General features: G+C 34.8%; 1 protein-coding gene across 1 annotated transcript in view; it reads left to right on the top strand.

Moving 5' to 3' along the window:
• The window catches only part of Tmprss12 (transmembrane serine protease 12), a 28103-nt gene extending 5193 nt beyond the window's left edge, over positions 1-22910 (top strand). The window contains exons 3-5 of the mRNA XM_077799062.1: positions 3956-4224; positions 20021-20163; positions 22659-22910. Of these exons, the coding sequence (XP_077655188.1) occupies positions 3956-4224; positions 20021-20163; positions 22659-22910 (664 nt within the window). The remainder of the gene's footprint in view (positions 1-3955; positions 4225-20020; positions 20164-22658) is intronic.
• The last annotated feature ends 1834 nt before the right edge of the window (positions 22911-24744 follow it).

Here is a 24744-nt window from a genome sequence, read left to right as displayed (position 1 = left end):
TTCTTTTTTAAAAGTTTTTAAAATATTTTTTTAGTTGTATATGGACACAATACCTTTATTTAATTTATTTATTTGTGGTGCTTAGGATCAAACCCAGGGCCTCTCACATACTAGGTTAGCACTATACCACTGAGCCACAACCCCAGCCCCACATTTATTGATTTCTGTATGTTGAAACAACCTTGCATCCCAAGGGTGAAATCTACTTGATCATGGTGCACCACAATACAATAATATTGGATGACTGTAACATGCCTCTCTCACCACTGTATAGATCATCCAAACAAAAACTAAGATTTTATAGAACTAAAAAAATGCAATTAATAATAGACGTAACAGACATCTATAGAATATTTCCTCCATCAACAACTCAATTCATATTCTTCTCAGCAGCACATGGAACATTTTTGAAAACAGACCATATTTTAGATCACAAAGCAAATCTCAGCAAATACGAAAAAACTGAGCCACATCCCTAGCCCTATTTTGTATTTTATTTAGTGACAGGGTCTCAGTGAGCTTAGCATCTCACTTTTGCTGAGGCTGGCTTTGAACCTGTAATCCTCCTGTCTCAGCCTCCCTAGCTGCTGGGATAACAGGCGTGTGCCATTGTACCCTGCTAAGGGAAAAGTTTTTTGTTTGTTTGTTTGTGGTGTTGGTGATCAAACTAAGTACCTTGCTGCATGGTAAGCAAGTGTTCTGCCACTGAGCTACATCCCCCAGTCCTTTTCATTTTTTATTTTAAGACAGGGTCTCACTAAATTGCCCAGGCTGGCTTCAAACTTGCAATCATTCTGCCTATGCCTCCTGGAAAGCTGGGATTACAGGCATGTGCCACCATGCCAAGCTACAGAAATGATTTTATTAAGATATAACTCAACATGCAGTAAAATAAATTCTTTTAGTATACAGTTCTGTGAATTTGACAAATACATGGTCATATAATTACCAGCACAAAACACAGTTCTTTTTATTTCCCAAAAATCTCCTGTGTCCCTCCCCCTCTCTTTATAGTTTTGCCTTTTCCAGTGTTCTATAAACAGAATCACACATAGTGTATGTAGCCTTTTGAATTTGGTCACTTTTACTTAGCATATAAATTTGAGAATCATCTGTTATTGTGTGTATTATTACTGTTCTTTCTTTTTGGATGGTGCTGAGGATTGGACCTAGGGCTCAACCCTTGCTAGGCAAGCACTCTACCACTGAGCTATGCTCCCAGCCCTATTACTGTTCCTTTTTATGGGAATAGTAATGAGTACTAATCTATTTTATGGAGGTAGCACTGTTTATCAATATACCACTTAAAGGATATTTCCAATTTGGGCAATTAAGACTTAAGCTATGGAGCTGGGGCTATGGCTCAACGGTAGAGCACTCACCTAGCATGTGCAAGGCCCTGGGTTCGATCCTCAGCACCATGTAAAAATAAATAAAATAAAGGTATTGTGTCCAACTACAACTGAAAAATAAATATTAACAACAACAACAAAAAAAAGAGCTAAGCTACTACAAATGTTTGCATATTGGTTTTTGTGAATGTTGGTTTTTATTTCACTTGAATACCCACGTGGGATTACCAGGTCAAATGATAAGTGTATGTACAACTTTATATTTAAAAATATGCAAGTAGTGGGCACAGTGGCACCTGCCAATAATTCTAGCTACTTAGGAGGCTTAGGCAAGAGCATCGCAGTCTGGGCAACACAGAGAGATAGTGTCTCAAAATAAAAAATAAAAAGCTTGGGGGTGGGGGATATAGCTCAGCTGTCAGAGTGCTTGTCTTACATGCACAAGGCCCTGGGTTCAATACCCAGCACCACAAAGATAAATATATAAAAGATGTATGCTATCAGGCAGCTACAATAAAGACTTAAAAAAAAAAGCTTGGGGTGTAGATCAGTAGTGAAGTGCTGTCTAGCATGGTTTGAACCCAGGAACACTCAACCAGTGAGCCACATCTCCAGCCACTTTTTATTTATTTTATTTAGAGACAGGGTCTTGCTGAGTTGCTTAGGCCCTTGCTAATTTGCTCAGGCTGTGAAGCCCTGGGTTTGGTCCCCAAAACCATAATAAAGAGGTAAAACATATTTAATATAAGAAAATGACAAAATAGAAAAGACAAAAAGAAAAGAAAAATGAGTCATTATATATCCCAGAAATAACAGGTGTTTTTGTTACACATTTACTCTAAATTTTTCTATGCATGTACATAAACTATTTTATATATTAATATAGTTATTACTGTGAAATAGCCTTTTTCATTAAATTGTATAACATGAGAATCTTTATGACATGTCGATACACATCTGTTACTTCTACATTCCATGCTATAGATGTGCCAAAATTTACCTGAGCCACGTGTTGGGCATGTAGGCCTTTTCTGTGGTAAATATTCTTATAGCTAAACTTTTGTGTTCATCTTCTGTTTCTTTGGGATAAACTCAGGTAGAACTGCAGAGTCAAAGGCAATCCAAATTTTACAGACTACTGACACACATTGCCAAAGTGTCCACGTATTTACACTTTCTGTGAGAGGCAACAGGAGCCCAGTACCGCCTTCACCTATATTGCTATCATCAGACACACACATGCTTAGATATAAACTTTGCTAACATGGAGGGTCCAAAATGTTTCAGTATTTGTAAACATAAGCATATAAAGTGAAAGGTTTTCCTTTGTAAGTGAATTCCAGATGTAACAACTGTTAAACTAATGGGGATTTAATTGTTGATTTTTTTGACCTTTTTTTGGCTTGATGGTTTGTTTTTAGACTGTCAAGAAAATTATTTACTTCTTGTTTTTACCTTCAGTGAAATGTTTTACAAAATCCTTTCTCATTTAATTTAAAATAATTCTTTCTAGTAAATCATAAAAGCAGAAGAAATATTTTGGTGAATTTTGATATACCCATCACACAGCTTCAAATTATCAACTTATATCTAATCTTATTTTATTTATACTCTTACCAACTTCCTGCTCCAATGTGTGTGTATGTGTGGGTTATGCTGGGATCAAATCTAGGGCCCCATGCATAAGTGAGGGCTCTACTATTAAACTACACCCTTAGCCTACCCCTTCCAATTATTTTGAAGGAAATCTCAGGCCTATCACTTTGGATATATCTAAAAGATAGGAACTCTTTATTTAGAAGATTTACTCATAGAAATATTTAATCCATTGGCAGTTTATTTTGGTGCTTAGTGTTAGTCCAGAGATCTAATTTTATTCTCTTTTCAAACAATTAACTAGTTGTCCAGTACCATATTGAATAATTCATCCTTTGGTCCATTGGTTAGAAATCCTATCTTAATCATATATTAAAATCTCATATGCTTAAATCTATTTCTGAATTGTCTGTCCTATTGGTATTTTCCCTGTTTCCTACATCACATTTATTTTGTTTTTTGGAAGTACTGGAAATTGAACCCAGGGGTACTCTATCACCAAGCCACATCCTTACCCCCCTCTCCCCACTTTTTATGCCAAGGTTTGAACCCAGGAACACTCAACCACTGAGCCACATCTCCAGCTACTTTTTATATTTTATTTAGAGGCAGGGTCTTGCTGAGTTGCTTAGGGCTTTGCTAATTTGTTCAGGCTGGCTTTGAACTTGTGGTCCTCCTGTCTCAGCCTCCCAAGCTGCTAGGATTACAAGCATGTGCCACCATCTCTGGCCCTTAACCCTTTAAAAATTTTTTTTGAGACAGAGTCTCTGTTAGCTGCTGAGGCTGGCCTCAAACTTGCAATCCTCCTATCTCAACTCCAGAGTCACTGGGATTACTGGCATGTGCCAGGGCACCCAGCAGGCTTTTAATTTATATTTCATGTCACATGAAAGTAGAATTAAATTTTTTTATTAATCTAACATAAGAAAAAAAAACTAGTGAAAGATTAATAATATTTACTAAATTAAATAAACATGCTTATAATAAAAATATTTACTTTCTTCCAGAGATCCTTTACAGTGGAGAGCTGTGATGGGAACCAATACAGTAAATATGAGTCAAGCATACACCAAGAGGATAAAAGTTAAAGCAATCAGTATTCATCCAGACTTCATTATGGAAACTTACGAAAATGATATTGCACTTTTTTATTTAAAAAAACCTGTGATGTTTAATGACTATATACAGCCTATTTGTCTACCTTTTGATGTTTTCCAAAACCTGGACGAAAACACAAAGTGTTTTATAAGTGGCTGGGGAAGAACAAAAGAAGAAGGTAATTATAGTCTGAATTTTACTGATATAAATCTTTCTGATTACTGGTACAGGAGGGTCAATACTTTTATATATAAATATCCTTTTGTAAATTTCTTTTTAAAAGTTTTATTTTTTTTTTTTTTGCAGTACTGAGGATTGAATCCAGGACTTTGTGCATTCTTAGCAAGCACTCTACCACTTTGCTACATTCCCAACCACATTCTATGTATTTTTTAAAAATTTCTCTATATTACCTCTTTATTATGAGACTAAATAAATAATAGATCTTTATAAACCAGAGTAAAGGAACTATTTTTTTGTCCATATTTTCTTCCACATGGGAGGGAGAGAGAAAATTCTCTTCCAAAGCAGAAGAGACTTTCTTTGGTTACACATGCCAAGATATTGCAGTCCTCCTGTCTCAACCTCCAGTCACTGGGATTACCGGCATGTGTCAGGGTACCCAGATAGAATGGTAGTTACAAATGCTTTTGTAGTCTAAGACTCACAGATTATTAAGCTGATTCTGTGGCAGAATTGCCTACCTATAATAAGCTTTTTATAAGGAATCTAATTTAGTTTCCTTTTCATTTAATACCCTATTTAATACCAGGCAGTTTCATTGTCGTGTAATTTCTTTAGTATACACATAAGCACTAAATGTTGATCAACTGAATTAATGGGAGGAATGAAAAAACAAAACAAAACAAAACCAGAAAACATAGTCTGTGTCTTTGGTAATAGCAACAACTACTTTTTGGGAGCATTTCCTTGTTTCAGGCCCTGTTTTAAGTGTGACTTTATTATATTTTATCCTCCCAATAGTCCTATTGGAACTCAAAGCTTATCATGTTTTTCCCATGTCACAGACCAGAAATTGAAGATCTTAGATCTTAAGAATTTGGGACTCAAATCTAGGTCTTTGTGATTCTAATGCCTGAATAATAACTACTACATTAAACTGTTTTTGAGGGAACCATAGCCCAGTTAGGAATATATGAAATCAAGTACTGAAACTATTTTTTCCTATTCTGCACAAGCCCTGTCCATTTAAATATTTGTGGATTATTCAGACAGGATAGAGAATTATTATTTTTCTTTTTTCCACAAATACTTTCTAAGGAAGATAAACATGGTGTAGGGAATAGAGCATGGTAGACTTAAGTATAAATTCCAGCCCTGCCATGTTTTAGCTAAAACGACCATGGGTATTTTAGTGGGCATTCAATAAAGTTACTGAATTTTTGACAAGTAGAACAATGAAAGGAGCAATTACCATTTTTTCAGGGATAAGTATTTAATAAAATGCTAAGCGTTTTAATGCATTATCTCATTTAATTCCCCCAACAACACTATAAGAAATAGTATACCATGAATGAGTAAAATGAAGCTTAAAGAGGCTAAATTACTTACCTAGAGTTATACAGCTAACTAAGTGATGGAATCAGAATTGAAGCCCAAGTTGGCCTGCTTCAAAGCTCATGTGTTTCCACTATATTATATCATCTTTCACAATGTTATACAGTTCCATGATCTTTAAGATAAGAGCAATAATACCCATTAGACAGTTGTTTTGAGGATTAAAATTGCTCTCCAACAACGTGATAGATTACATGTATATACCAGCCTTCCCACTGAAAACTATTAAACAGGAGGAATAGATAAGTCAAAGACTGAGTGTGAAGACAGGAACTTAGGGAAGGAATGGGAGCACCAGGGTGACTTTCATCTCAAAGGATGCTTACCAAATTGGTAACAGTGAATATTGATTTTTGGTGATTTCATTGGCCTTGGTGAGGAAAACAAAGTTGCCCAAATTGGGTATGTAGAAGCTCCCATAAAGCTGGAGCCCTCTGGCTCATAACTCAGCTGTAGTTCATATACCTACAGTATACTTCAAATATAGTATAGATAGATTGAAAGTATCTTCCTACTCAGTGCTTAACCTATGCATTCTTCCTCTTAATTTTTTTTTGTAGTTGGACAGAATGCCTTTTTTGTTGTTGTTGTTTATTTTTATGTGGTGCTCTGTAATGAATCCAGTGCCTCACATGTGCTAGGTAAGTACTCCTGTTTAATATTTTTCCATGGGAAGGATGGTGTGTACATTATTCTACCATGTTTCTGGAAAGCCAGTTTAATTCTCAGTACAACTCTGTAATGAGTATTATTGCTCTCATAAAGCATGAAGCTGTATGGCACTGAAAAGTCAATGGGGAAAGATATACATGCCAACATTAATCCAAAAGAAGTTGGAATGGAAAAAAAAGAAAGAAAGAAAGCAGAAATGGTTGTGTTAATATCAGATAAAGTAGACTTCAGAGCAAAGAAAATTACCAGAATGGTAAGAAATATTACCTGACAATAAAAGATTAGTCCACCAAGAAAATAGCAACCCTTAATGCACAAGCACCAAAAAACAGAAAAACATGTTTTTAAAAAACATACATGTAAACATATTTACCATATGACCCAGCAGTTTAATTCATAGGCATTTATTCAAGAGAAATATAAATAAATGTCAGGGCTAGGGTTGTGGCTTAAGTGGTAGAGCACTCGCCTATCACACATGAGGTACTGGGTTCAATCCTCAGCACCACATAAAAATAAAAAATAAAGATATTATGTCCACCTAAAACTAAAAAATAAATATTTAATAAATAAATAAATAAATGTCCACAACAAAAATACATTCAGCTGGCCGTGGTGGCACATGTCTGTAATACCAGTGGCTCTGGAGGCTGAGGCAGGAATTCAAAGCCAATTCAAAGCCAGCCTCAGCAAAAGCCAGGTGTTAAGCAACTCTGAGACCCTGTCTATAAATAAAATACAAAAAAGGACTGGGGATGTGGCTCAGTGGTTGAGTGTCCCTGAGTTCAATCCCTGGTTAAAATATATATATATATATATATATATATTTTTTTTTTTTTTTCATAGATGTTCATAGAAGTTTTTTTTTGTTTTTTTTTTTTTAATGTGGTGCTGAGGATCTAATCCAGTGCCTCATGCTTGCTAGGCAAGCACTCTACCACTGAGCCACAACTGCAGCACCAAGAAATTTTATTTGTTGTAGGGAAAAACTTAGAAACAAAGTATCCTTCAATAGGTGCATGATTAAACAATCTGTGGTATATAGCCTTACCATGGAATACTGATAAGCAGTTAAAAGAAATGAACTATTGACACATGCAACAAGTTAGCTGGACCACAAGGGAATTAGAGTAAGTGGAAAAATCTAATTTTTAAAGGTCATACATTAGCTGGGTGCAGTGGCATATGCCTGTAATCCCACCATCTCAGGAGGCAGAGACAGGAGGATCTCAAACTAGAGGCTATCCTCAGCAACTTAGTGAGACCCCATCTCAAAATAAATAAATAAATAAATAGGGCTGGGGATGTAGCTCAGTGCTAAAGTGCCCTTGGGATCAATCCCCAGTACAAAAAAAAATTGCCATATAATATATAATTTCATTTATGTAACATTCTGACAATGACAAAATTACAGAAATGGAAATACTAGTTAATGGGGATATGGTTAGATGCATGAAGGAGATCTTTGTGATTATGGATTAGTTCTGTACCTGCGTTGCTATGGAGGGTTCATGAATCTATATATGCCATAAAATGACATTATATCAATATTAATTTCCTGTTTTTGATATCATACTTTAGTTATATAGATGTAATCATTCTGGAAACTGCATAAACAGTACACTGGATCTCTGTACTGTATTTCATGAAAGGCCTCAAAGAATTTTAGCAGATAAAGTTGAAGTGAAAACAAATGGATTATAATTTTTAAAAAAATCACTAAACACTCAAGGAAACAAGTGACCGTAAATGAGAGTCAGTAGAAACATGAGACATCAGAATAAGACCTACAAAGATTTCAGGTATTAGAATCATCATGTAATATCAAAAATACTTAACAGGCATTGAGAAAGTAAGTATGTGATTAAAAAATATTAGTAAAAGATTTTATGAAAAACAGCCAAACAGTGTGAAGATTTAAAAATATAATAACTGAAACTAATTCAATGGACTAACTGGGTACTGATTTAGAAGACACTTATGATTCCACAGATAAAAATTAACCAAATAAAAGTCCACACTCAAGATCATCAAACACATAAAGAAACTATTAATAATGAAAGTCAGCCAGGCATGGTGGTGTACACCTAAAATTCCTTCGTGGGAAGCTGAGACAGGAGAACGACAAGTTTGAGGCCAGCCTTGGCAACTTAATAAAATCCTGTCAAAAAATAAAAGGGGGAGCTGGAGATGTGGCTCAAGTGGTAGCACTCTCGCCTGGCATGCGTGCGGCCTGGGTTCGATCCTCAGCACCACATACAAACAAAGATGTTGTGTCTGCCAAAAACTAAAAAAAAATAAATAAATAATGAAATTCTCTCTTTCTCTCTCTCCCTCTCTCTTTAAAATAAATAAATAAATAAATAAATAAATAAATAAATAAAAGGGGATGAAGCTATAGCTCAGTGGCAGAGTTCCCTAAGATTCAATCCCCAAGACCATAAAAAATGTCAACAAAAATAGATAAAGCTCCTGAGAATCTCAGATATTAACATTTTAGGTATAGAATTAAAAAATAAGTACATGTTAATTGTTTAAAGGAATAAAAATAGTAGAATTAGAAATAAGCAAAAGACTATCTAGAATGACCAGGACCATTCAAAAAAGAACTAAATAGACTCTTTAAAAACGAAAAATATAACTGCTAACATTTAAAACAGATTGTATAAATGAGGCATAATAGACACAGATGAAGAGAGAATCTGTGAAGTGGAAGATGTACCTGAAGAAACTTAGACTGTAGCACAGAGGGAAAAAAGAAAATATGAAAGAAATTAAAGTATAAGAAGGATGGAATGAAAACAGATAGTATATACCTATAAAAGTGCTAGAGATGGGCTGGGGTTGTGGCCAGTGGTAGAGTGCTTGCCTAGCACATGTGAGGCCCTGGGTTCAATCCTCAGAACCACATAAAAAATAAATGAATAAAATAAGGTATAAAAAGTTACCTCATTTAAAATTTTTTTAAAGTGATAGAAAAATAAGTAGAATAGAGTAGAGGTAGTATCCAATGGATTCAGGTTAAAATTTTTCCAAAACTGATGAAAGATATGAATTCACATATAGGAAGTACTATACCAGGAAAACAAATTGAAGTTACTTTTCATACTGTCTTGAAGCTGTAGAACCAAAAACAAAGAGAAGATTTGATATATAGCCACAGAAAAAAGAAAAATCCTTATAATCGAATAACTGATTGGCATTCAGTAAACTTATCAATAGCAATAATAAAAGTGAAAAGAAAACTAAATGTTCTCTTCAAAATGTTGAGAGAAAATAACCAAACTAAATTATCTAGCAACAATATCATATCATGAATACAGCAATATTATCTTTTAAGAATGAATGTGAAGCTGGGCATGGTGGTGTAGGCCTGTAATCTCAGTGACTCTGGAGGCTGAGGAAGGAGAATGACAAGTTCAAGACCAGCTTCAGCAACTTAATGAGGCCCTAAGCAACTTAGCGAGATCCTGTCTGCAAATAAAAAATAAAAAGGGTTGGGGATGTGGCTCAGTGGTTAAGCACTCCTGGGTTCAGTCCAGTGTATAAAAAAAAAAAAAAAGATTACTATCAGTAATCTTTCCTCAAAGGAAATAAAAGACAGAGTCAAAGCAAATTATGCCAAAAGAGAGGTACAATAGTATCCCCTTTCCATGGGGAATATATTACAAGTTGTTCCTCTACTTCTTGAAACCACAGAGAGTATTAAACCCTATCCATACTATATTTTTTCCTCTAAATGCATACCTATAATAAATAATAGTTAATAAGGCACAGTAAGATATAAAATAATTACTATAATAGAACAATTATAGCAATATAATAAAACGTATTTAAAACTTATGAGTTGTTTATTTCTGGAATTTTCAATATTTTTTGACCACTATTGACTAAGTGAAACCACACATAGGGAAAGACAACTGCATTAGATGCAAGAAGGAAGAAGGAGCAAATAAATGGGTAAATATATAGGTGAATGCAAATAAACATTGTCTGTATACAACACTGGTTCTCAAGTAAGGACAGTTTTGCCCTCAGAGGATATTTGCTAATATATCTGGAAATAATTTTGGTTGATACAACTGGGTATGTGGTAAGCTTACTACTGGAATCTGGTCAGTAGACAAAGGGATGTTGCTCACCATCGTCAAATTCACAGGACTGTCCTCCCACCTTCCACCACAGAGAATTATTTGGTCTAAAATGTCATTAATGCCTAGGTTAATGACATTTAAGCCTAGGTTAATGAATATAAAATATAATGTCTAATATATGGGGGAAAGAATGCGTTTTAGAAGGAGTGATCAGAATTAAAGCATTCTCAGGTCCTTATATGATTCAGAAGAGTTAAGACACTGATTAATATTATATTTGTTAAGCATGAATGCTCAAATTTCTTTAATAGAAATAGATTCCTAATGGGGCTGGGGATGTGGCTCAAGTGGTAGCACGCTCGCCTGGCATGCGTGTGGCCCGGTTCGAACCTCAGCACCACATACAAAAACAAAGATGTTGTGTCCGCCAATAACTAAAAAATAAATATTAAAAAAAAGAAATAGATTCCTAAGGAGAAACAAACCACAAAAACTGGATAAAAAAGAGTATATCTCAATAGGACTATAGCAAGTACAAAAATAAAATTAGTAATTTAAAATCTTTTGTGCCACTGAAAACAAAACACAACCCAGATGACTTCACAGGTAGATTTAATCAAAAATTAAGAAAGAGATAATTCTAGGGCTGAGGTTGTTCTTAGTGGTAGAGTGCTTGACTAGCACTTGCAAGGCCCTGAATTCAATCCTCAGCACCACATAAAAATAAGTAAATAGAATAAAGGTATTGTGTCCAACTACAACTAAAAAAAAAAAAAAAAAGAAAGAGAGATAATTCTAATCTTACAAAGTCTTGGAAATTGGGTTGGGATTGAAACTCAGTGGTTGAGTGCTTGCCTCACAAGTGAGAGTCTCTGGATTTGATCCTTAGTACCACATAAAAAAATAAATAAAACAAAGATATTGTGTCCATCTACACTAAAAAAAAAAATGTAAAAAAAAGGAAAAGAAATTCTGTCCTTTTTTTTTAAGATTTTTTTTTATTGGTTGTTCACAACATTACAAAGCTCTTGACATATCATATTTCATACATTAGATTGAAGTGGGTTATGAACTCCCAATTTTACCCCAAATGCAGATTGCAGAATCACGTTGGTTACACATCCACAATTTTACATAATGCCCTATTAGTAATTGTTGTATTCTGTTACCTTGAAACTCTGTCCTTTAAGGAAACACACAGTGGTTCCTTAAAAAAACAAACAAAACTGATTAATATTATATTTGTTAAGCATTAATGCTCAAATTTAAGTAATAGAAATAGATTCCTTTTTTTTTTATGGAAACACACAGTATTTCCTTAAATAAACAAACAAAAACGAAACAAAACCTTTGGAATATTCTCCAACTTATTCTGTGAGGCCAGTATTATCCCAACACTCAAAGAAAATAGTATATCACAGGAAAACCACAGAGAAATGTCCTTCATAAAAGAAAAGTCCATTTTAAAAATGTTAGCAAACAGGGCTGGGGTTGTGGCTCAGTGGTTCGGCACTTGCCTAGCATTCATGAGGCACTGGGTTCAATCCCCAGCACCACATTAAAAAAAAAAAAAAAACCTAAAAATTAAATAAAGATATTGTATCCATCTATAACTGAAAAAAAAATTTAAAATGTTAGCAAACAGAAGATAGTAACATTAAAAAGAAATAATTATACTTATGACATAGTGGGATTTGTTCCCAGAATTCAAGGTTGGTTTAACATCTGCAACACAATTGAAAACATAAAAATAAAACCAGATGTGGTGGCACATGCCTAAGTTCCAGGTAGGTGGGCCCCTGAGGCAGGAGGGTCCCCCTGAGTCCACAAGTCAAAGACTAGCCTAGGTAATGTAGTGAGATCCTGTCTTGGGAGGAAAAAAGGAGAGGAAGAAAGAAAAGAAAGGAAAAAATCCACATTAATAGAATAAAAAACAAAATGACAAGATTCTCATAATTCATGTGAAAAATATATTCGACAAAATCCATACTTTTTTTTTTAAGACAATGTCTCACTATATTTCTCAGGCTGGCCTTGAATCAGGTCATCCTCCTACTTCAGCCTTCTCAGTACCTGGGGACTTAGTGCCCATGCTTAATAAAAAATTTCTTTAAAAAAAAAACAACAAATGAATAAAAGAGCACTGACAGAAACTAACATACTTATGGTAAAAGACTGAATGCTTCTCCTCTAAAATTAGGAACAAAGCAAGGATTCTAGCCTTCACATAGGCAAGAAAAAGAAATCAAAGGCACAGATCTTGGAAAGGAAGAAGTAAAACTATCCTCATACACAGATGACAACACTCTATAAATGCAGAAAAGTTTAAGAAATCTAAAAAGAGGAGCTGGGTTGTGGCTCAGAGGTAGAGTGCTTGCCTAGTATGTGTGAGGCACTAGGTCCGATCCTCAGCACCACATAAAAATAAAATATTGTGTCTACCTATAACTAAAAAATAAATATTAAAAAAAATCTAAAAAGAATCTAATAGAACTAAGAAGTTCAGACTTCTGTAAGCTATAAGACAAAAATCAATCATATTTTTATATGCTACAAATAAACTATCTGAAAATAAATACACAATCCCATTCATAGTAACACTAAAGAGAATGAATGATTAGGAAACGACTTAATGAAAGATGTCCAAGACCTATACACTGAAAATGACAAAACAGAGAAAGAATATCAAAATAAATTGAGAGGCATACCACCTTCACAAATTGGAAGACTCAACATTGTTAATATGACCATTATCCACATATTTGTCCATGTATTCAAAGCAATCCCTACATTCAATGCAATATCTTCAAACCAATCCCAGTAAAATGTACATGGAATGGTAAAAGATCTAGAACAGACAAACTTATTATTATTTTTGTTTTGTTTTTGTTTTACAATGCTAAGGATTGAACCCAGGGCCTCCCACATGATAGGCAAGTGCCCTATCACTGAGCTACATCTATAACCTAGTCAAAATTATTTTAGAAAGGACAAAGCAAAAGGAGTTAGTTATAGCAATCAAGACAGTATGATATCAGTGTAAAGATAGACCTACAGATTAATGAAACATAAGATGGTGGCGGGGATTATATTTATTGGTTGATTGATGTTTATAAAGGTGCCAAGGTCATACAATGTGGAATAGCTAGACTTTTTTTTTTTTTTTTGGCAGTACTAGGAACTAAACCGAAAATATTGTGCATAAAATCAGTACCAAGAAGTGGGTTTGTTGTTAAGACTAATTTTGCCATGTGATGTAGAAACTTTTGGAACTGGTTTATGGGAGGAGTTTGGAGATACAGGCTAGAGAAGTCTTAGAATGTTGTAAATGGAGCATAATGTGCAATTCTGCTAGGAGCTCAGAAGACCAGAATGCAGCTAGGAAGGAATATGCATAGTACAGACTATGCTCATGTGGTATCAGAGGAGAACAAGGGCTTTATTGGAAATTGGACTAGAAGCCATTTGTCTTAAATTCTGGCAAAGAACTTGGCTACACTTTGCCCATGATTTTGTATGAAGCTCTTTTTAAAAGTGCTGGACAAATGAATCTGGTGGGGAAAATTTCAAATTAGCACAGCATTCAATCAGTGGCACGAATCTTGCTGAGAGTTTTTAGCTAGGTTTACTGTGAGAATTGGAAACTGAAAGCAGAACTAAATGATTATAAAAATGTGCAGTTTGGCCAGAAAAAGTGCATGTAAAACTGGGGCCAAGGAAGATATGAGAGTTAGAGGTCATAACCACTACAGAGGTGCTAATTACTTTGCACAGAGACAACAGGAAAGATGGTTTGAGTGCATCTCGGGAATTTGCAAAGCACACCAATTTCAGACTCAAGGATTAGAGAAAGTTCCTTTGAGAAGAGATCCTGGGAGTGCCCTGCTTGTAAAGGGGAACCTAGAAAGCAATTTCACTGTGCTTAGATGCTCTGACACTCAGAAGTTACTATAGCCATGATCCTAGGGGACCAGCTACTGTACAAACTGGCATCAGACCTTGGTGTCATTCACATGATGCTGGTTCTACAGGAATGCAAGATGCTGGAGTTAGGAGGTCATGGAGGTTTCTACCAAAATTTCAAAAGAAATACTGGGAGGCTAAGCAATGTACAGCAGAGTCAGAGTCCCTGCAGGCGGGCCCTGAGTGGGTGATGTGCGAAGCCATGATGGTGAAGCCAAAGATAGAATGCAGATTCCAGGAATTGAGAGATCCCAATAAAGTGGACTGTCTGCTGATAGTAGCTTTGGGATGTGGAGAGAACCAGGATAAAAGAGAGGCCATCTGTGCTATAACTGGAAAGGCTAAAGGGTGAGGCTATTCAAGTCCTTTGGAGAGAGAACATCACCACCATGTGTCCTAGGTGCTGTATATGTTTGCATATACAGCACATTTTTATAATCAAACATATACATACGCTATATATGCAAACATGTACAGCACCTATGTGCACCTGTTTGCCCAGTTGTGTTTTGGTCTTGTTTTGGTCCTATTCCTTCTTTCTCTGCCCTTACTCCTCACTTTTGGAATGAGAATTTTACTCTGCCATTGTATATTGGATATACGCAACTTCCTTTTCATTTTACAGGGACTCACAGCTTTGATTTTACTTGAGTCTCAAATGACACTTTGGTATTGAACTTTTGAGCAATGCTGGAATGGTCAAAAAAATGGGAATCTTGGAGATAGCTAAATACATTTTGCCTTGTGAGATGGACAAGAGCTTTTGGGGACCAATGTGGAATGTTATGGTTTGGAAATAAGGTGTTCTCCAAAAGCTCCAGTGTTAAAGCAAGAATGTTTGGAAATTAAATGTGATTTAATTTGTGAGATTGTGAGAACTGTACCCTAACTGTCTGTCCTAGTTTGAATGGACTGGGTGGTAACTGTAAGCAGGTGAGGTGTGGCTGGAAGAGGTGGGTCACTGGGGATATACTAAAAGGGTTCATCTTCTCTGTGGCCTCTTCCTCTATTCTCCCTCTCAGCTTCCTGGCCACTTAGCAGGAGCAACTTCTCTTCACCATGCCCTTGCATCATGATATTCTGCCTCACCTTGGGCTCAGAGCAATGGACTTGGCCAACCATGGACTGAATCTTTGAAATCATGAGCCAAAAAAAATTTTCCTCAGTTGTTTGTATCAGGTAATTTGGTCACAGTGACAAAAAAAAAAAAAAAAAGGGCCTCACTAAATTGCTCAGGCTGGCCTAGAATTTATAATCCTTACTTAGTATTAAGGATTAATACTAAGAGTAGCCAGTATTAGCAGTATGAACCACTGTACCCAGCTAAAGATAAATAATCTTTTCAAAAAATATACTGGACAAATTAATATTCATGTGCAAAAACAAAACACACAACAAAAATCTCCTTATACTATATTCGATAATACAGTAATATGGGCTGGGCATGGTGGCACATACCTATAATCCCAGCAGCTCAGGAAGATGAGGCAGGAGGATCGAGAGTTCAAAGCCAGCCTAGCAAGGTGAGATGCTAAGCAACTCAGTGAGACCCTGTCTCTAAATAAAATACAAAATAGGGCTAGGGATGTGGCTCAATGGCTGAGTATTCCTGAGTTCAATCCCCAGTACCCCTCCCCTACAAAAAAGAATAATACAATAGTCTGAATGTTTGTGTCCACTCCAAATTCCTAGGTTGAAATCCTAACCCCCAGGTGAGGGCATTAGAAGATGGAGACTTTATGGAGGGCAGAACTCTCAGGAATGGGATTATTACCCTTATAAAACAGGTCTCAAAGAGCTGCCTTGCTCTCCCACAAAATGAGGACATAGCTAGAAGGCATCACCTATAAGCCAAAAAGCAGCCCTTGCTAGACACCAAATCTGCCAGTGCCTTGATCTTCAATTTCCTGACATCCTGAGCTGTGAGAAATAAATTTATATTGTTTACAAACTGCATAGTTCATGATATTTTACTATAGCAACTCAAATGTACTAAGACAAATTATAAACTCAAAATGGAAAATAGACCTAAATGTAAGAGCTAAAACTATAAGATTCCTAGAAGAAAGCATAAAAGAAAAGCTTTGAAACCTTCAGTTAGGTTACAATCTCTTAGGACACCAAAAGTACAATTCATCCATAAAAGCAAATATGATAAACTGGACCTCATTATAATTTTAAAATGTATGCTATTCAGGAAATTAAATGGTAAGCTTCAGATGAAGAGAAGAAAACTTATAATTCTGATAAAAGAATTATATCAGAAAATATAAAGAACTTTTACAACTCAGTACTTGGATAATAAATAATTGTTGAAACAGGCTAATGATTTAAAAGACATTTCACCAAAGTAGGCATACAAATGGTTAATAGTACATGAAAAGATGTTAATATCATTGAAACCACAATAAGCTACTACTATTCATTTACCAGAATGGTTGTAATCTGAAAAATGGACAATACCAAGTGTTGAGAAGGATGTAGAGAAACTGGAACCCTTCTACATTTCTGGGAAAGTGGGGTTAAAATGGCAAAGCAGCTAGCAAAAACAGTTTGGTAGTTATTAAAAAGTTTAACATGTATCTACCATATTAAGCTTAGCTACCATACAACCCAGAAATTCCATTCCTAGGTATCTATCAAAGAGAAATGAAACATGTCTACACAAAAACCTCTATATGAAATCTCACAGCAGTATTATCCATAACACCAAACACTGGAAACAATCCAATATCCATCAAATAGATAAACAGATATATAAAATATGATATATCCATTCAACAAAACACTATTCAACAATAAAAAGGAAAAAACTTTTTATGGATACATACTACAATGCAGGTGAACTTAAAACATATGAAGGAGGCCATATATAAAAGATTACAAAGTATGTTATTTCATTTGTACAAAATTTCTTGAAAATGCAAACCAACAGAGACAGAAATCAGCTATTTCCGAAGCGTGGAGTTGGGGTTGGGGATGTAGTTCAGTAGCAGAGCATTTGCCTACCATGTGTGAGGTGTTTAGTTTGAGTCACAGCACTGCAAAAACAAAATGAAACAAAACCAAAAAAATTAAGTGTAGGGATGGAGCTGAGAAATGACTGGAAGTGGGCACAGGAAGTCTCTTTGAGAATGAAATAATTTAAAACTAGGTTTTAGTGCTCATAATGAATTACCAGAAATCTCTCTGAATGGCATGCTTACAATGTGTGGTTTTTGTGTTAAATAAATTAAACACTAACAAATTTGTAGAAAATGACAAAATGTAAGTTTTAAAAAGCCATACATTTGGAGAATTTAAAACACTACTAAACTCATATGTCAGAAAGAAAATCACTTTAAATATTTAAAACAGAACAGTTAGATATATACTGGAACAGATATGTATATACTGCAGAGCACAATTTGGGACTGCAACCAAGGTAATATGTAGGTTGAAATATATGGAAAAGCAAATATTTGACCTAACAGGAAAGAATTGTCTGAAAAAATTTATTAATTAAATACCTAACTTTAAAGCAGTTTTTAAAAATATTATAATAATCCCACAGAAGAAATAAACATAGCAACTAACAAACAGAAAATAAAGACAGAAAAGAGATTGAACAAGGCCAAATTCTAGTTCTTTGATGGTGATTTGTTGTTGTGCTGGGGATTGAACCCAGTGCTTCATGCATGCTAGGTAACCATTCTACTTCTAAGCCACATTCTCAACCCAAATTCTACTTCTCTGAAATAAGAAGTCACTGGTAAGACTGAGGAAAATATGGAGAAAAGTCGCAAATATAAATAAAATTATGAATTAAAAGATGACATAATGTTTTTTTAAAGAGAGAGAGATAATTTTTTTTAATATTTATTTTTTAATTTTCGGTGGACACAACATCTTTGTTTGTATGTGGTGCTGAGGATCGAACCCGGGCCGCACGCATTCCAGGGGAGCGCACTACCACTTGAGCCATATCCCCAGCCCAACATAATGGTTTTTAATTTTTTTTATGGCAATGGGGATCAAACTCAGTGTATACGAGACAAGTGTTCTATCACTGAATTATATCTCCAGTCCACAAAACTTTTCACAGTATTATGCTCTAAATTTTAATGCAGTTATGCATCACTTGATGACAGGGATATGTTCTGAGAAATGCTTTATTAAGCAATTTCTACACTATACAAATATCACAGAGTATACTTACACAAAGATGGCTAAAACCATAATAGATAATATAAGCTGATTGGACCACCATCATGTAGTCCATAGATGACCAAAGTGATGTTGTGGGGCACATGAATTACACTTAAATATAATGGACAAATTCTTTTGTAATAACCAAAACTATAATTAGCAAAACTGACTAAGTAAGAAAGGGATATCCTCTATAGTTCCATAAGAGTAAAGGAATAGAATCAGTAATTAAATTTCTTTTTATAAAATAAAATACTAGAACTCAAAACATGAGGCCTACCATATTTTTTAACCTTTATTTTATTTATTTGTTTCTTTCTTTCTTTATTTATATTTATTATTATTATTATTAGTTGTACACAATACCTTTACTTTGTTTACTTATTTTTATGTGGTGCTGAGGATCAAACCCAGGGTCTTGCGCATGCTAGGTGAGCGCTCTACCGCTGAGCCACAACCCCAGCCCTATTTTATTTATTTATATGTGATGCTGAGGATCAAACCCAGTAACTCACACATTCTAGGCAAGCACTCTGCCACTGAGCTACAACCCATTACCAATTTTATATAATACTATAGGAGAATTTCTAACAAGTACAGTAGCACTGCAATAAAGATACAAAAGACATATAACTAAGAAAGGAAATAAAATATTCACTAATCACAGACAACATGATTATACTAAAACAGAACCTAAAATCCATTGGAATTAACAGTGTAATAAAGTAGCCAGGTTCATACACAAAAGTCCATTTCATTTCTATACATTAGCAAAAATTAGACAATGTAATTTTAGAAATCAACAGATGTAACAGCTACAAGGATAACTATAATAATAAAAAAAAAACCTGGAAAATAAGAAGCACCACGAAAAAACTGCAACCCTCATACATTGCTGGTTGGAATACAAAATGATACAGCTGCTTTGGAATACTGTTTGGAAGCTCCCCCCCAAAAAAAAAGAAAGAAAGAAAGAAAGAAAAGTAATTCAGCTTTTACATAAATATCCAATAAGTATGTATATCCATACAAAATCCTGTACATAAATGTTCACAGCAGCATTATCCATTAAACATGGGAAAAAACTCTAAAGGTACATCAAGTGATGAATGCATAAGCAAAATAAGGTATATTTAGATAATAGATCATGAAATAAAACCATAAGAAGGAATAAAATACCAATACATACTATAACATTATGCTAAGTGAAATAAGCCAGACATAAAAGGTCATGTATTCAATGATTCCGTTCATATAATGAAATGTCCCAAATGTGAAAATAATAGAGACAGAAAGTAGATTTGTAGTTGTCAGCAGCTGGGGAGGATTATGGAAATGGACAGTGATGATATGATAGAGATAAAATTTTACATAGTTTTTTTAAAAGTCATTTGAAAAGAAGAGCTATTAAACAGCAGCATTTAAATCATTATAAAAAGTGCCTGAACCAAAAAAAAATATTTCTTTTTTCTTTAATAGGAAATGGTACAAATACTTTACAGGAAGCAGAAGTACATTATATTTCTCGAACAATTTGTAATTCTGAGTGGAGTTATCGGGGAGTAATTCCTAACACTTCATTTTGTGCAGGTGATGAAAATGGAAGCTTTGATACATGCAGGGTAAGACCAAATAAATTTCCTTTAAGATATTTTCTAAAGCCAGAAGAGGACTTGAATAAAGTCTTTTATTATTTTCTCATGATCTTAATTATCAGATCTAAAAAATCAAATTCTTTTCTTCTCTTTTTTAACTACTTCAATAATCTAATCTTGGCTCCTAATTCCTTGATTTTACTTAAATTTTTTTTTTTTTTTTTGTATCAGGGATTGAACTCAGGGGCACTCAGCCACTGAGCCACATCCCCAGCCCTATTTTGTATTTTATTTGGAGACAGGGTCTCACTGAGTTGCTTAGCACCTCACTTTTGCTGAGGCGGCTTTGAACTCACAACCCTCCTGCCTCAGCCTCCTGAGCTGCTGGGATTACAGGTATGTGCCATCATGCCTGGCTCTGGTGTTTTTCTTTTTCTTTTTTTTCTTTTATGATACTGGGGATAAAACTCTGGGTCTCATAGATGCCAGGTAAGCACTCTACTGCTGAACTAGGTCCCCAGCCTCCCCTTTGTGGTTTTTGACTCTACCCTCTTTCATACACTACTTCCAAATCTACTGGCCTTCACTTTCAAGAGTTCTTCATGTTCATACTTTTCTACTCTTCCTAATATTGCAATCTAGGTTTTATCTTTCCTATGTCTTTTCCTTAAAAATTAAAAAAAATTGTAGTTGTAGATGCATAATATGCCTTTATTTTGTTTATTTTTTTAATGTAGTGCTAAGGATTGAAGCCAGTACCTCACACATTCTAGGCAAGCGCTCTGCCATTGAGCTACAGCCCCAGGCCTTCCTTTGATGAGTAAAGCAGTAAAAAAAATTCAATTTAGTTGATCTGTATTTCTAGGCAAAACATCTTTTTTTTTTTTTTTAAACATTTATTTTTTAGGTGTAGCTGGACACAAAACAATGCCTTTATTTTTATGTGGTGCTGAGGATTGAACCCGGGTCTCGCCGGTGCTAGGCCAGCGCTCTACCGCTAAGCCACAATCCCAGCACAAAACATCTTCATTATTAAAAAATAATTATCCAAGTCAGGCACAGTGGTGCACACTGTAATCTCAGCTATTGGGGCGGCTAGGACAGGAGGATCCCAAGTTCCAGCCAGCCTCAGCAATTTAGTGAAACCCTGTTTCAAACTAAAAAAATAAAATGGGCTGCAGATATAGCTCAGGGGTAAAACATCCAAGTTAAATCCTCAGTACCAAAAAAAAAAAAAAAAGGAAAAAACTAATTAAAAATATTTAATAGAGATTTGAATAGTGCATTGTAAATACTCAGAAACAATGCTTTAGGCATTAAAATAGTTATCTCAGTGTGTCTCTCTGTTGCTTAGAGTGCATTTTTAACAATCCTTAGTAATAGTTCTGGATTCATTAACAGTTAAATCTAAATTATAAAAGAGATATTTATTTATTTATTTAACTGGCAATTTAACCCAGGGGCTCTTTACCATGAGGCTGTATCGCTGGCTCAGGCCTGCTAAATTGCTGAGGCTGGCTTGTGATCCTCAAACTTGTGATCCTCCTGTTTCAGCTTCCTGAGTTGCTGGGATTATAGGCCTGCACCACCATGCCCAACATGACTTGTTATTTTAAAATACTACGAGAATCTTCATCATTTCTTTCTATTTTCTTGCACTACCTAATGTCAACAATCAAAAACATACAATCTCTTTCAAAATGCCAATTTACTGGTCTCTAGCTAGCAAACCACCCCTGCAGCTCTAAAAGAATCCTTTATACATCTTAAAAATATGCCTTTTATACTAAGTATTAGAGATAGTCTAATGAACAGTTTTTATAATATTTTGCACACTTCCCAAATTATATTTCTCCTGAGCAGTTGTATTAAAAAATCAAATTTCATTTATAGTATTCAGGTTCAAAATTATACAGACGTGTTTATCCACCAGCTATATGGTTCCTCCACACACCTGGTCAGACTATATACCTCCTGCTGAAGTTGGAAAATTAAACTAAAAATCTATTGATTTACAAAAGCAAGATGATAATTTTCTACAAGGGCATATTAAAATTTATGTGACGGGACTGGGGATGTGGCTCAAGCGGTAGCGTGCTCACCTGGCATGCGTGCGGCCCAGGTTCGATCATCAGCACCACATACCAACAAAGATGTTGTGTCTGCCAAAAACTAAAAAATAAATATTAAAAAAATCTCTCTCTCTCTCTCTCTCTCTCTCTCTCTCTCTCTCTCTCCCTCTCTCTCTCTCTCTCTCTCTCTCTCTTAAAAAAAAAATTATGTGATCTAGGTGCCTCTCTACCACGACCTATCTGTAAGTCCTTCCCTGCACTTCATTCTGTTATTGGAGTCTAGCTAGCCAGTGACTGAAAACAACAACAAAAAATACTATGCTATCACTTGAAGGAATATGAAAAGGAATATTTATATAAATATATGTTTAATGTAATTAATTTATCTCAACTCTACTGATGTTTGAAGAACTAGGAGTGGCTAACACTATTTGGGCACTTTTTTAATAGGGTGACAGTGGTGGACCATTAATGTGCTACTTACCGGAACATAAACAATTTTTTGTGATGGGAATTACCAGTTATGGACATGGCTGTGGTCGAAAACATTTTCCCGGTGTCTACAGTGGACCATCCTTCTTCCAAAAGTGGCTAACAGATCATTTCTCCCAGGGAAGCACTAAATGCATATTTGATGTACATATTTTAATTGGAGAGATCCTCATAGCTTTAGGTTCTAGCATCTTACTAGCAACAATATAAAGAAATTCTGAAGACTTTACCATCTTTATTTTGCATTGTGTCCTGTTCTGTTTTCTACATAATGAAAACAATTTTTTTAACAATGAATTGCTCACTTTTTGAGTTCTCATGTGAACAATTTTTTGCAAAAAATGACTGAGACATATCAGATAGACAATTGTAAATCTAGCACCAAATCACATGCCTCCTTTATAGAATTTGCTTTGTTTTATAATCATAATTTTGTATTTAGAATAGTTGCCTAGATTTATATAAAATATTCAATTAAATATGTATTTTATGTGTGTAAATGCCAAGTAATAAAGAGTTTATAATTAAAACAAAACTGTTCTTTGGTTAAATTAATCAAAATTCCTGTTAAGTTAGATTTTACTTTATTTATCATAATTTTTGACCTATGATATTTTAAAATTACAATCTTGTTTCTGGTTCTTAAAGGATATGGAAACAAGTGTTTGCTTATCATTTAAATTCTAGCTTTTTAAAATGTTTTTGCAGTGCTGGAAATCAAACCCAGGACGTAATGCTTCCCAGGCAAGGCTCTACCATGAAGCCCTACTTAGTATTTAAATTCTAATTAAATCAATTTATTGAATATCAATATTTATTTCCTGTGCCAAGAAAGAACTATGGTACAAACATCCCCAAATCTTTTACTTTTTATTTAGAAATTTGTAATGTGACTTTTTTCTGTTATTATTTACCTGCCTTCCAAAGTTTATCTTCCTGAAGCCCATGTTAAATTTGTATCCTATCATCATTCTGAATTAAATGAAGAGAAGTGACTAAGAGGTATGCTGTGTAAATGCAGGAAGCCAACCTGGGATAACCTTATGATTAATCAAAAATGAATTATTGGGGCTGGGGATGTGGCTCAATCAGTAGCTCGATCGCCTGGCATGCGTGCGGCCCGGGTTTGATCCTCAGCACCACATACAAACAAAGATGTTGTGTCCGCCAAAAACTAAAAAATAAATATTAAAAAATTCTCTCTCTCTCTCAAAAAAAAAATACTTCTTGAACACACATCAATTTATACAAAAAATGAATTATTGAGGGCTGGGGTTGTGGCTTAGTGGTAGTGTGCTTGACTGGCACATGTGAGGCACTGGGTTTGATCCTCAGCACCACATAGAAATAAATAGATAAATAAACTGTGTCTATCTACAACTAAAAAATTTTTTAAAAAATGAATTATTGAAATAAAAGGTTGAATTACTATTTATTATTAGCTAACTCATATCTCCTTTGATCTTTAAAGAATACATTTAGCAAATGAAAAATAATTATCTTCTCATGCTTTTTACATTCAACCAGCTAAAACCTAATACTTATTGTTCTTTTGCATTATTCTGATATCAGAATTTAACTGAAAGAAAACACAAATTTCCCACCTATTAATATCCTTAGAGATCATTACTGATTTGATACTCTCAAAGGAAAATGAATATGATTTTTAAGGAGTGAGCAACACTGAGGGGATGTTGATGGTTTCTGTCTTCAAAGAGATCCTAGTTTATCCATTGACAAGGTCTTATAAGGAAATAGTTGTTAATGTAGGATCATGTGTTAGTCTCTTCCTATTTATACTGGGTATCATCCAGATTCACGTGGTAGCCGTGAATGTTAATAAAAAGAAATTCGCCTAAATGCACTGATGGCACTGGAGAGGAAGGCTTTGATTTTCACTTCAAAGACATCTCCTAATTGCTCTTTAAGTCTACGTTTTTAAAGTGGACTTTAAGTCTCAGGAGCCACTTTCCTTTTGGCCTAGCTTTGTTCAGCTGACTGAAATGAAGTTAGAAACATTTCTTTTCACCAAAAGGGACTATTC

Source organism: Urocitellus parryii, chromosome 5 (assembly GCF_045843805.1).
Source record: "Urocitellus parryii isolate mUroPar1 chromosome 5, mUroPar1.hap1, whole genome shotgun sequence".
Taxonomy (NCBI): Eukaryota; Metazoa; Chordata; class Mammalia; order Rodentia; family Sciuridae; genus Urocitellus; species Urocitellus parryii.
This window is presented reverse-complemented; position numbering and strand designations above follow the sequence as displayed.